Source organism: Rhagoletis pomonella, unplaced genomic scaffold (assembly GCF_013731165.1).
Source record: "Rhagoletis pomonella isolate Grant_MI unplaced genomic scaffold, Rhpom_1.0 Rhpom_scaffold_03084, whole genome shotgun sequence".
Classification (NCBI taxonomy): domain Eukaryota; kingdom Metazoa; phylum Arthropoda; class Insecta; order Diptera; family Tephritidae; genus Rhagoletis; species Rhagoletis pomonella.
Genome location: NW_023461637.1, coordinates 8,752 through 22,142, shown reverse-complemented (window position 1 = coordinate 22,142; position 13,391 = coordinate 8,752). Strand labels below are relative to the sequence as shown.

General features: G+C 35.3%; 3 protein-coding genes across 3 annotated transcripts; 2 read left to right on the top strand and 1 right to left on the bottom strand.

The window, feature by feature from the left end:
• The first annotated feature begins 5,845 nt into the window (after positions 1-5,845).
• LOC118753932 lies at positions 5,846-6,323 on the top strand. Its single transcript, XM_036488808.1, has 2 exons — positions 5,846-6,066; positions 6,125-6,323. The coding sequence occupies exons 1-2, from the start codon at positions 5,963-5,965 to the stop codon at positions 6,321-6,323; spliced, it is 303 nt and encodes a 100-aa protein (XP_036344701.1). The 5' UTR covers positions 5,846-5,962.
• Positions 6,324-6,408: 85 nt separating this feature from the next.
• LOC118753931 lies at positions 6,409-7,296 on the top strand. Its single transcript, XM_036488807.1, has 4 exons — positions 6,409-6,465; positions 6,538-6,726; positions 6,804-7,037; positions 7,096-7,296. The coding sequence occupies exons 1-4, from the start codon at positions 6,409-6,411 to the stop codon at positions 7,294-7,296; spliced, it is 681 nt and encodes a 226-aa protein (XP_036344700.1).
• A 5,012-nt stretch (positions 7,297-12,308) lies between these two features.
• On the bottom strand, positions 12,309-13,087 carry LOC118753930 (putative nuclease HARBI1). Its single transcript, XM_036488805.1, has 4 exons — positions 12,899-13,087; positions 12,692-12,836; positions 12,370-12,638; positions 12,309-12,323 (listed from the first exon to the last, which is right to left on the bottom strand). The coding sequence occupies exons 1-4, from the start codon at positions 13,070-13,072 to the stop codon at positions 12,309-12,311; spliced, it is 603 nt and encodes a 200-aa protein (XP_036344698.1). The 5' UTR covers positions 13,073-13,087.
• Between the last annotated feature and the right edge of the window lie 304 nt (positions 13,088-13,391).

Below are 13,391 nucleotides of genomic sequence, written 5' to 3'. Positions count from 1 at the left end.
AAAACATTAGCTATAATTATAATCAACAGCAAAGCTATAATTCATATAATTGCAGACATTTATGTTAAAAATTCTTATTATCAAAATAATAAATAATTATAATTTATTTCATTTCAAATTAAATTTTATTTGTTATCATCAACACATCAGACCTCTCCATTCATATATATGTATATATATATGTATATTAAATATTTGATAATTAACTACATATGTGAACATTATTAACACACTTTTCTAGGGGTGGAGCATCTACATATATATATACATACGCAGTAGAAATCGGTTGTATGCATTCGTGAAGAATGCTTGCTATGTGAGTAGGTGTGTACTCGTATTGAGAGGACAAAATTCTCCAGCAGCAAAAGTTCTGAGAAGCTAGCAGCATTCGCTCTCAAAGAGACGAAATATCAACAGAAGTACGAGAACGCAAAATTTGCAAAAACTTGCAACCTTCGAAACAACTGATCACTTGCACAGTTGCCACTGGTGATTAATTTGGCAATTTATTTTCTGTTTGGTACGTTTTCCCGCGATTTGGCATTTTACACAATTGAATAGTTTTCGATAAGAAAAACCTTTTTAAAATACAAATTAACTATATCGGAATGAATAAGTTATTTTTCTCATAATTATTTGTGATATCACATGGTGACGCATTCAAAAACAAGAGTATATCTTCCAAACAACCTACATTGATCCAAAAACAATGTAATAGATATAGCTACAAATGTAGCTTTTAAATTATAAAATTTTCATTTCAACAATCAACATACCAAAACCGAAAACTTCAGCAAAACAACATTTCAGCATGCTGCATCTCAATCTATTTTGGTTTATTTAAAGGTAAATTATGGTACAAACGAAAAATGTCATACGGCAACATAGTCAGCACACACTAAAGTAAATAAACTGGAGATTAATAGCAAATTAGCGAAAAATAAACACAACAAACGTTGTGCATATTAAATTTACTCACTTTTTCGTTGTATACTAGCATTAATAATAAAATTTGCAATAAATAACTCAAAAAGGCCATATTTTCTTTTGTTTATTTACAAACATGTGTTTGTGATCAGCTTATTTTCTTACTTGCAAGTTTTAGCGGGGAACATTTTTTCCAGCAGAAATTTGAAGCTCTCTTTCACATTTTGCTCTCTCGATTTCCCCTACTTTGCAAGTTTTTTGGGTACGAGAACGCAAAACCAGTAAAAGTTTTCTAAAACTTTAGATAGTTGGGCGTGCGAGTACACTCCTAGTGACTTAGTGTGAACAATTCATGTCATGAATTTCCACGAATAAATTCAAATTCCAGCGAAATGCAAGGGAATGTACGTTGTCGTTGTTTTAAGTACATTTCTTGATACATTTGAAGTGGAATTTTTGTAATATTTTCAGTCTTGTACAAAAATTTTTGTGAACAGACTTGTTGTGCGATACTATTTTCAGCATAAACGGGCTTTTACAAGATAGGCATTTTTTCTGATACATTTAAATATACGGGGACATACAAACAAGTAGCATTTACATGTGGGGATACATATCTTGTAAGAATGCTTTAATACTGTTCCATTAATCCATTTTTGTATGTTTGAAACATTAATACAGCCATATGCATACAGCAGTAGTACAAGTGCATGATTAAGGTACGCCACCAACAGCGATTTCTTATGCTTAAAATTTCTTCTGGGTATGTACGTTTGTACATGTATATATTTCTGGCTGCATACCAACACACTTTACCAATTTTAGATATATAAACCGCCTTGTATCGGATATCTCGGATTTCCATCAGCGGTACACCCTGTGATCGGTTCCAGTGCTGGACTCGGATTTATCATCAGCGACATCTTGCCGCTTTTATCAGAGTTCTGAACTTGGATTTCGATCGGCGACGTCTTTTGGCGGAGCAGCAAAGCTTGCGCCGATTGAGCAACCGGAGCAGCAGCAAACCTTATGCCGGTTCTGGAACCGGAGCAGCAGCGCTTCTAGCATAGGCATAAATATACTACTAAGGAAACTAGAAAGCATGGAAAGATAGGAAGAAAGCAGAAATAACCAGATATAGAAAACGTGAACAGATAAAGTTTTGAAGTGATTACGAGAAAAACTAAAAGTGTTGGATTATTACCGTTGGGCGCCATTTTTGTTGTGGAAGCCTGAAGTCGTGGATGGGAAGTCGTGGCGCGCCAGGCATGCTGGAAGCCCGGGCTAAGCTCGTCGTCGCTCACTGCTACACAATAAAAAAATATATAAGGGTTCATGCCTGTTACAATAAGAAAGGTGAAAAGTAGGAGAAACCGTCCGGTCAGCTTGGAGTCAGCCCTCCCCCTCTGTTTGAACACCAAACAGCCATGAGCTCTACTTCGACTCCACATACTTTAGTAGAACTCCCAATACTGACGTTAGTCCGTACGTCGACTGGTCAAGTCATGTCCGACGTCCGTCCAGCTAGTCCCAGCAGCGAGATAGTTCACCTGTGTTGCACCATTGCTCCTGGAGAGCTACCCCTCTTACACCAACCATAGAGTTCTAGCAAGCCATGGTAAACTTACATACCACTATGACCTACTAACTGAAAGACTGTAACTTCAATTAACACCGAACTGATTTCCATTTATTTAGTTCATTAATTCAAATCTCTTACTCACTAATGTTGTTTTTTTTTTCTATACATTTATATCATTTAGCTTTACTTTACTTCCCACAAACAAATCCCTAAATCTTATTTCTACGGTCTGCTAGTTCTCCTCCTCTTACAATCCTTTTCTTCTTCCAATTCTTTCCCTCCTTTTTTTGTTATTAAATCAAAAAAAAAAAACTATCTATAATTATGTTTATAATTCTTAATTATTCCTCCTTTTTGTTTCATTAACGAAAACTTCTAAACCATTGCAAGGGTTAATATCATGCATATGAGTATCTACGCATACGAACATATGCGTAGATACATTCATGCAAAAGAGACAAAAATCAATAACTACGTATTTGCAAAAAAAAGGTAATATTTATGTTTGCATATGTAAGTACGTATTTATATGTATATGTAAACATGTAAATCTCTCACCTAATTTCTCGCTCCGCGTTGGTACCATCGACACCGGGAAGCTGGAAAGGCTGTGGGAAAGAATTGACCCCTAGAAAATACATACACATACTCATTATACGAGTGGATCTTAGAATCTAACTGGAAGACCCCAAGTCTGATATGTGGCTGGAGCGCTCATTCGAAGCTGTGGGCAACAAGTGAAGCTCTGCCCAGTACCACGCGGTCTGTTAAACTCGACGGATGACCTTAGCTAGTCCGCGAAATTATGTTTCAAGCAAAAAAAAATAAATAAATCCTTCATGTGCGAAATTTAATTAATCAAATAATTCAACCTTTAGCAAAAAAAGCCGCGGATCAAGAAAGCAATATTGAATAGTGAACGAAAGTGTACGCGAGAAAGAAAAGGAATGAATCCCTAAAGAAAAAAAGGTTAAAGTGAGATTAAAGAGTTGTTCAATCAAAAAAAAAAAAAAAGAATGATACAATTCAATGATAAAAAAAAAATTTCAGGTGAGAATCAAAAGCGATTGAATTCGATTATAAAATATTTAATAAAAAAATAGAATCTCAAATAATCTATCATCCAGTTATAAAGCAACAGTAAAAAAAACCAACAGTGATTGACAAGAGGTAATTGAGAAGTAGTGGAAGAATCAAAGAAAAAGGATGTGAAGTGCGGGAATAAAACTAGAGTCTAGGGCGTACTAAGAGTGTTGTAAGAATTTTTGCAAAAAAAAAATGCTTAATTCAGTGTAGCAAAAAAAAAATCCAAAGAAAGTTTCCAACATTCTGCATTGTCTTCAAAAAATGCTAACAAAAACAAACTTAATCAGATAAAATGCTAGTTTAGCTATATCTACAAAAAAAAAGGTAAGTGACTTCGAATGAAAAATCAAAATCGGATTCCACACCCTATAACAATATTAATTTAAGAGAATTAGTTAGTTTAAAAACAACATCCTAAATTATTTGCAACAAAAAAAATTATATATATAAATGCGTTTGTGAGTGCGCTCCAGCGGGGGCCCTTTACGTATAACTAGGTTAAAGGTGGGTAGTGCGAAACAAATGTACAAAAGAAATTAATATTTTTACACGGATGTGTGTACTAAATGAAACAAAAACAAGCAAAATGACCTAAGTCCAGGCTATGAGGTACGGATGTCGAGAAGATCACCAACCGGCAAGTTTCCGCTCACGTATGCCTACTCGCTATGCCACAGCGAGTTGAGAGAGAAAACGACGGTGAGTACTAGTTGCTCAGTTATTTTGCAATAGCGGGCCCAGTGACTTTCACGCGCTCTCTTCCAACTTTCACTGGTACATACGTATGTCGAGTGGATTTCTTATATACCTTTTTTGTTGACACTGCAATTGTATCGAATGTGGCTAGTACTTTGTACATCCATGTACGTACATATACCCCTTCTTGCCGGAAATCGAGGTCCTTAAGGATAGCCTCCCGCGGGCAAGGACCTGAAACCAATACGTGCCCCGATTACCCTTCCACATACTAATATTTGTGTTTTACTGAGATATTTGCCCATGATTGAATTATCGTGCTTTTTAGTCTCTCTACAAAAACCGTGGAACTTTATGTTAAATTACTTGAAGTGACGACAATGTCAATAAATAACTTTACACTGACAATTATGTTGTTTTATTAAAATTATCCGGCTAATTAGTAGATAAAAATACGTATTATGTGGAAATACCATGAGAAATTACTTTACACGAAAAATCGCCTAACTCGAGATCAGTGGTTCACCCAAAAGAGATGTTAATGATATTCATATATGTCTTCCCATGCTCATTCATTTTAGGGCAAATATCATACATACAGCCAATTTCACGAAAGCAACTCAAGAAAAAAAGTGATTTTAATCTTTTGAATATTATATTGAAATTGAACGAGAATAAAAAAATAATAATTTTTCGATTTAAATTGCTGGTGAAACCGGCTGATTGGCTTACACGAATGTAAGAAAACACTTTTGCATCGCGCTTACCTCAAATTGGCGGGTTCTTATTTTATAAATAAATTCGATTCACTCCGTTAACTAAAACGTTTAAACTTTATCTTTTGCACAGTTCGCCTATTCACCGTTTAAACTGTTTATGTAAAGGCAAACGGAATTCAAATGAACTTCTAATAACAAAAGAAAAATGCCAGAATTTAAGCCGCACTCGCCCCTAACACCTTCAGTTGACCTTATTTCAATAAATCTTGATAAAATAGGCGATCGCCTTTCGGGTCTAGAGTTTGTGGCAAAAACAACTCTTTTGTACATTTTCTACGTTTATCTTACCCCACTGATCGAACGAACTTCTTTCAAGTTGCCTATCGAACATCGCGCAACATCCACCTCAAACAAGTGCATCACACATTATCTAAACACAGTCATGCTTAACATGCTGGCTTGAGATTTCCAGAGTGGGTAACAGAGCTACTTGGCAGCGTTACACGGACATGGGTTGTTAGTTGCAGGCTCAGCTCAGATACTTTTCACCAAACACACACAATTTGTATGTTCCTTTGCACTCCGTACTAAATCCTGCAAACCGGATTGCTATTGAAGTAGACTAATTAACGTCCCTACAAGAATTATGTGATGGAAACTAACACATTCTCATTTATCTTACTAACACATTTGCAAATTTTGCGTTAGTTAAAAAGAGACCATTAATAAGGTCATAAGTTGGAGGAAGACGGAAGATCACATGAACACAAATGTTTACATCAGTAGTGCGATTCTATAACTCTTAGCAATACAAAAATTGTTAGCTTACATAACAACTTTTGCCGTTTGCACTAACAATTGTGTGATTCTCTAACTCTTGCTTAACAGCGAAAAACAGCTGATTATTCCTTTTTATTTAAAATGATGAAATGTGGCATCTCAGTCGAGATAAATGTCAAATATGCGAAAAGTACAAAGAGGAATAAGAAAAAAAACGTATTTCCTTCCCGCGGAAACGGATTTTTTAGCGCCAGCAACGTATTGCAATTTTAAAAGGTAGTATTTAGTTATTTTAGTTATTAATTGGAATTTACTCGAACTTCTTTCATTTCAGGATGTCTATCCAGCCGACGAAAAGGAGCCGTGCATCGGGGGAGCAGTTAAGCGCGATGCTTGACTTTCTGGGTGAAAACCCGAATGTGGCGAGCGGCAAGTTCCAGAAGCTCCATGGCAAGTTGGAGAACACCAAGAAGTGGGCAGAGATGGCAGATAAATTGAATTCTCTTGGGGGGGCTGCCAAATCTGTGGAGTAATGGCAAAATGTAAGTATAAGTGATAAAGTACGAGCATTTCCGGAAATGCATTACTGCAAAACATCGCACCTCTTATTCCAAAAATATGTTTGCTGAAATCAGACATCATTATATACTTAAGTATAAGAAGTGGTGCTTTGCAGTAAGGCATTTCCGAAAACGGCCTACACCAAAGAATAGTAAAGTATGAAAGTGTGTTTCTATTTTGCAAAAGGTCTGGCGCGACCTAAAAAGTCGAACATCAACGCGAGTTCGTGATCGTAAGAGGGAGCAAGCATTGACGGGGAATATACCGCTTCAACAGCCTCCCTTGAACGAATTGGAGAAGCGGGTAATAGCTGTAGTGGGAAGCAGCTTTATGGAGGGGCAACCGGATGTCCAGGAGAATATTCCAATGGAAGAGGTAAGTTGAATTGTACCGTATTAAAAGCACATGCCAATATGCTAATCATATTGCAATATTCATTATACTATTTTTAGGAACTGCAATTAACATTGGGGGCGGCGGATGAAAATTTCCGCTTAGTCATGGAGGAAGACACCATGGTAATTCCTCCACTAACGGTGTCGGATGGCGAGTCGGAAATTCGGTGCGAAACTCCGAAAACGCCGAGGCAAACACCGCGCAGAACCGCTAAGCGGAAACGTGCGGAAGAATCGCCAACAAAGGCGAAATTTTTAAGAATTGCCGAGGCACAGGCCGAATCAGAAAAGGTATTTTTTTCAAGACTGTATTTGTATTGAATTATTAATAAAACTTTTATTTTCTTAGAGGCTTGCTGAAAGTGCTGCAACCAACGCGGAGGCCAACCGCTCCAATGCTGAGGCAATATGCAGAATGGCTGCTGCCACAGAGCGAATGGCTACCGTAACTGCAACAATGGCAGAGGCCTTCACCGTGTTGGCGGAGGGGGTGAAAGCTTGTGCGCATGCTTTCGCCCAGTTTACTAATTCACTGGGCCCTCCCCAATAGATGTAAATTGTTTGTGTATATACTTTTTTTTTGCTTTTTTAAGGTTCATTAATTTTTTGTTAAAGTTAAGCTCCTTAACTAACAAAACCAATATAAGTCCAAATTTGAGACTTTGTACAAAAATTATAAAAATTCCACAAACTGTTCTTCACAATTCCAAGCATTTTAATTTTGATTTCTAGAATAATGCAATTTTATAGCTTATTAAAATCGAGTATAATAAAGTGGAAGTTATTCTATAAATTAAAATTAGAATGCTTAAGATTGGGACGAAAAATGTATGCAATTTCTATAATTTTTCTACAAAGTCTCTAATTTGGACCTATATTGGTTTTGTTAGTTAAGGAGCTTAACTTTAAAAAAAAAATTAATGAACCTTAAAAAAGCAAAGAAAAGTAGTCAAAACTGGTACAAATTTTGATGTCCTATCTTTTATCGCGGGCTGTATGTATATATTGTTATTAATAATAAGTTAGATTATTATTAACTTATTTGTTGGTGCCTTTTTACTTTTTTGTTTTTTCAAATGAATTGTTCTTAGTTGAATCTTGTTTTCTGAATTTGTTTCTATTGATAAGTATTCGTGCCTTGAGTATACGCTTTTTTTTAATATTCGCAATGTTTTTTATGCTATAAATTTTTCCTCAGTTTTTTTTTCAAAGGATGGCTCATATTTTAACAAATACTATACAAATCTAAGTTTCACACTGTATACATAAATTAGAAGTATTCAGCCAAGTTTTATCCAAATCGCAAGATTTTTAATAAGAATTTCCAAAAAAAGTATGTATGCATCCCAATTTTATTATGATAATTTGCAAATTTCAAATGTCTAAAAATTTGGGTTGTTCTTTTAATAATTTTTTGCTGTCCTGTGCATTTTTTCCATATAAAGCATTTTCAAACATTTTTTATATGGAAAAAATGCATAGGACAGCAAAAAATTAGTATAAAACAACGCGCATTTTCAGACATTTCAAATTTGCACATTATCATAATAAAATTGGGATGGATACATACTTTTTTTGGAAATGCTTATTAAAAATCTTGCCATTTGGATGCAACTTGGCAGAATACTTCTAAGTTATGTACATATACAGTGTTAAGCTTGGATTTGTATAGCATTTGTTAAAATATGAGCCATTCTTTAAACAAAACAAAAAAATTCACAAAAATATATAGCATGAAAAACATTGCGAATATTAAAAAAAATATCACCGTATTAATTATTTAATGAATTATTTTATTTTCATTTAGCTTTGGTAGAATTATTAACTAATTTAATTTTATTGTACTGTTTTTGCAATAAATGAAATGGCAATTTAATAAAAACTTCGTTTTTTTTTATATACATATATTATTTATTTTATCAAAGAAGAATTAATAAAAAAAGTTAATACTGAGGCTAAATAGTTTGCTTTTATTTTATTAGTTTTCTTACCGGCTACTGAAATTTTCTAGTGAAACTTAAATATGTACTTATAGTTGAAAATATGTAATTTGGTTATGATTCAAAACAACAATTTTATTACGTGTGTCAAGTTATCACTATATTTCTCTAAATATAAAAAGTTAAATAAGTTTTTCTTTCCACAACAAACTTACAACAAAAAAGTTACAATTAATGCCGTATTTAACTTTTAAATGAGTTGAAATAATGCATTATATAACAGTTGTGCATGTACATAACAGTTGTGCACAAAATAAAAGGAGTCAAAATATCGCATTCCTATTATTTCGTGGACCACTCTAAGTAATATCGGGTAGATATTTCCAATCAATTTATAATGTCGATAACCCAGTTATTTCAATGTCTACATGCATTCAGAGTACATAAAATGGTGAAAAATTTGTAAAGTCATTAAAAATATGTTTGCTTTAAATTTGTAGAAAAACATATCGTCACCTGAAACTCAACAAGTAATTTTTAGCAAAAAAAAAAACCGACTTCAACTCCCATATAAAAAAATATATATATATATATATCTCATGATCCGCTGATCGGATCTCAACCAGATTAGTATGGGACCACCTCTGAGACACTACCTTTCCGATGCAAAAAGAATTATCGGTTGACGTGGTCCAAAGTTATGCGGTAACATACATAAAAAAAAAAAAAATATTCCGACGAACTGATAACCTCCTCCTTTTTTGGAAGTCGGTTAAAAAGACGAAACAAAAATCATTGTTGAAATGCAAAAAGTCATAACTAATAAAAAATTCAAAATTTACCCTTTGATTTATATAATGGATTTCAACGAGTTACAACTTCCCACATCATTTTATGAAAAAAATAATTAAAATATTAGTCACGACTTTGTCAATCTCATTTACGATGTTGTTACGTCTTTTTGCATTTCAGGTGACGATATGTATTTACTTATTTGGTACTTATTCAATAAGTGTCAGGGTGCCGGTAATGTTGTGGTATGATCCTTCTTTGTTATCAAACTGGTTCTTTAATTGACTTAATGCGCATTTGGCAGCTGTGCACTTCACTGATAGTTACGACCAATACCCCGGAATGAACTACTGTGGCCCTTGCACGGCGCCCATCAGCCGTTCGTCGTCATTGAAACGCTTCAAAACGTATTGGAATCGATGTAGTAAAGCAGTAACCGCCAAGCGCCCAGTGAAGACATTCGAATTCAATGATGTATCACCCCCGCAGTTGTATGTGTTAGAAAATTTGTATTAGCGCTGTTAAAAATGCCTGACTAGGCACATAAAACTCCTCTTTGGCATGGTTGTTTTTCGTTGTGATCTTTGTGCTTTCAATGCCGATATTTAGCCAAATATTCCATGCAATCTACGTACAAGAAATGAATAAGAGATCTAAAAAGGTACTAAACTTCCCGCTAAACACAACTCACCCTGCAAATTCCTCATCTTTGTTTCCGCTGTTTCCTCGTTAGTAAGTGATGCCAATTTGTCTGCATTGTCATGCATAATTTCTTGCAGCGATTTTAGTGCGGCCAGCGAGTCTTCACAATTTTTACTCAAGGCAGCGCCATCCACCGTTTCACTGCTTCTAGAGGTGCAAAACTATCGATAGTCAGGCCATCGATAGTTTTCGATATTATTTTCAAAACTATCGATATATCGTCGATAGTATCGTATTTATATGGTTTTGGCTCAATTTTCGTATGAAGATTTCCTTAAGAATATATTCCGAAATTACGTTTCGATAACCTTGTAAACTGCTGGACACTTTTTTTAATTGTTGAACCGTTCAGTAAGAAGTAAAGTTATTGAAAATTTGAAATGAATTGAAATGGAATAAAATTTGGCGTACTGAAATTTTATATTTGTGGTTTTCGATATCCTCCGTCGTATATAAGGCATTCATCAAGTAAATTTCAATTTTAGAAGAAGAAAACATTTTTTATCTGAGAAGTAATGGTTTTTATCTACCTTTTATTAAATAGTAAATAGTGGTTCATATATAATATTGGAAGTTTTGGTATAAATTAATTTGTATCAGTTTTTAGCGGTATTTTAAAAGATGCAAGGTTTTCCGTCAATTTCGAAGTTTGACATTACTCTTTTAAAAAAGTAGCAATCAAATTTTTATTTCAGCTTGGATGTTTAAGAGAAATGAAAAGAAAAGAAGAAATAAAACTTAAATAAATACTGAATCACATGTCTGTCGGACTATCGATAGGACCAAAAAACAATCGATAGTAGGGAAAAATAAAAAACATCGATACTATCGATAGTGCCATCGATAGTTTTGCACCTCTAACTGCTTCCCGTACTGGAAAGCGCACGCACATTATCAAGCAACGGAAATAGAACTTGCCAAATGAGCGTCTGTTATGTGGGCTGGTTCAACAAACGACCATGCCAAAAAAATGCGGAAAAGAGCATTGTGAACCGCACTCGCGGCGGTAACTATGCAATTACCAACTGAAGACACATAGGTATCAGCGGCTCACTGAAATGGTGAAATATGTATACACATTCCTTTGAAAATAATACCAAACAGAACACGCAATTTTACCTATGGTGATCATTTGCATTCCAATATTTCTCAGGCAGAGAAGCGAGTATTATGCCAACAGCATTGATGTAGTTTTGTATCTCTTTTTGTGGTATCCATGAATAACCCTTCACAACAGCACCGGCACTCACAAATTCAATTGTTTTTTATTGGTTTACAGCGAAACGCCCGCACAGTGTAAGGGCGCTGTCGGGTTGGTTGTTTTGTAATAGATTTAGGAACATTTTCAGCAATATAGGCTGTATTGATGCTTGGAAACAGCGGGCAACAATTGCTCTATAAGAGCTAATGAAAATGTAAACAATTATGAAATATGGGTTTGCTTTAGGGTTGTGCGATTATTCGATTACTCGAGCAAGTTGGTTAATCAGTTGTTCGATTAACATATTACATTTAAAGTATGATAATGATTAATACGATATTAATTAAGGTTTTGAATAATCAATTAATTGCACAGCCCTAGCTTGCTTCTTCCGAATAGCTTACGCAAGAATCCTTTTAATGTCCACCGGTTCGATTTCGTATGAACGAGCAATCGTGCATACATTGCTACTAAAGCCGGCGCAGGTGTGGAACTTTTTCATTGAGGCTATAAAAATCAATAAATTTAGCTGGTTAGTTCGCAGTTTTAGCGGTGCCATTTAACGGCTCGCCAAGTATGTTCATTGAACGTGAAAAATAAATACTGTTGATTTGTTGAATATGCATTACATATAATGCAAAAAGCGTTGCCCATTTTATTGTGCAGAGGAAGATGAAAAAAAAAATTGATGACAAATAAAGGCGTTAGTTAACGTGCATTGAACAAATCTAGAAAATAAAGGCAGTCATTCATGATAAAAGCGAACTCAAATAAAATAAATAAGTTGATATAATTTGCTATCATGGTACTTACTTGCGTCTCTTGGTGGATGGCTGGCCTATCATCGAGACGATCGTTGACGGCATATATTAAGTTATACGAATATTAAAAAAAAATTTGCTATAATTCGTTGCTGAACACGTTTCGCTACTGAAGAAGGTGCTGCGGAATCGTCATTAGTGGTTAGTATTTCGGGATCATAAACAACCCGATCGTCAAAATCGGTTGGTTGATCGCCCAAACGACCGTTATGCAATGTTGCGCACGTGTTAACTACTCGGCCAGCAAAGCCGGGGTCATACAAAAGTACTCTTTGCCGTGATAAGCACCGCCATGTGCCTTTAAGGACGCCAAAGAGTCTCTCGATCGGGTTACGTGCTTTACATAGCGCCTCGTTGTAGCGAAACTTTGGTGTTCCTTCTGGCTCGTTTGGTAAAGGTGTCATCAGCCATGGCTCCAGCGGGTATCCAGAATCGCCTGAAATTATTTTCTTTTAATATTTCTATTCGTATGGAATTAAAAAAACTTACCTATCAAAAACGTGTTGTGATTTCCAGTTTCAAATGATCGCTGCATGAGCCGACGCGCTGCAGAGAAGCTCCAAATAAACGAATCATGTCGTGCTCCCGGAAATTTTGCATTCACGTTTAAAATTTTAAGATTTGGATCACATATCTATAAGTTTGAACCATTATAAAATAACAATATAAATTTTCATGATGTACATTTGTTCTTACCATTTGCACGTTCATCGAATGGTACCCATGGCGATTGACATAATTTGATTCATTATTTTTGGGAGCCAAAATTGCAACATGGGTGCAGTCGATTGCACCGATAGTTCCTGCTACAAATGGTGAAGGTGCAGACGCAAAAATTTCCTTTGCCGCTTGGCACTCCAGTTGCGTCATAGGGAACTTCACTTTGGAGGTGAACATTGAATTGTTGATTGCGTCAGTCACACGGTGTATGCAACGGCTTATCGATGTTTGGCTCATAGATATGCCCCACTGTTCACCTACTGGGCGTTGATATCATCCAGTGGCATAAAACCGTAGAGCAGCTAGAACCTTCAACGAGTACATAAACACATGCTTATACAAGATGCTTTCTAGCGGTAATAGCAATTGTACGTTTTACAGAAAAAGCTGTTCCACGTCACATAAGGTTTATTAAAGTTAAAAGCAGCTTTTTCTGTAAATCCTTGAAACCTTCAGACCCTGCAATTCG

Coding starts and splice junctions, on each gene's coding strand:
- LOC118753932 (XM_036488808.1), top strand. CDS start 5,963: ATGTCAAATATGCGAAAAGTACAAAGAGGAATAAGAAAAAAAACGTAT. Junction 6,067..6,124: donor ACGTATTGCAATTTTAAAAG/GTAGTATTTAGT, acceptor CTTTCATTTCAG/GATGTCTATCCAGCCGACGA.
- LOC118753931 (XM_036488807.1), top strand. CDS start 6,409: ATGTTTGCTGAAATCAGACATCATTATATACTTAAGTATAAGAAGTGG. Junction 6,466..6,537: donor ATAAGAAGTGGTGCTTTGCA/GTAAGGCATTTC, acceptor ATTTTGCAAAAG/GTCTGGCGCGACCTAAAAAG. Junction 6,727..6,803: donor AGAATATTCCAATGGAAGAG/GTAAGTTGAATT, acceptor TACTATTTTTAG/GAACTGCAATTAACATTGGG.
- LOC118753930 (XM_036488805.1), bottom strand. CDS start 13,072: ATGACGCAACTGGAGTGCCAAGCGGCAAAGGAAATTTTTGCGTCTGCA. Junction 12,837..12,898: donor ATTCGATGAACGTGCAAATG/GTAAGAACAAAT, acceptor TCAAACTTATAG/ATATGTGATCCAAATCTTAA. Junction 12,639..12,691: donor TCACAACACGTTTTTGATAG/GTAAGTTTTTTT, acceptor AAATAATTTCAG/GCGATTCTGGATACCCGCTG.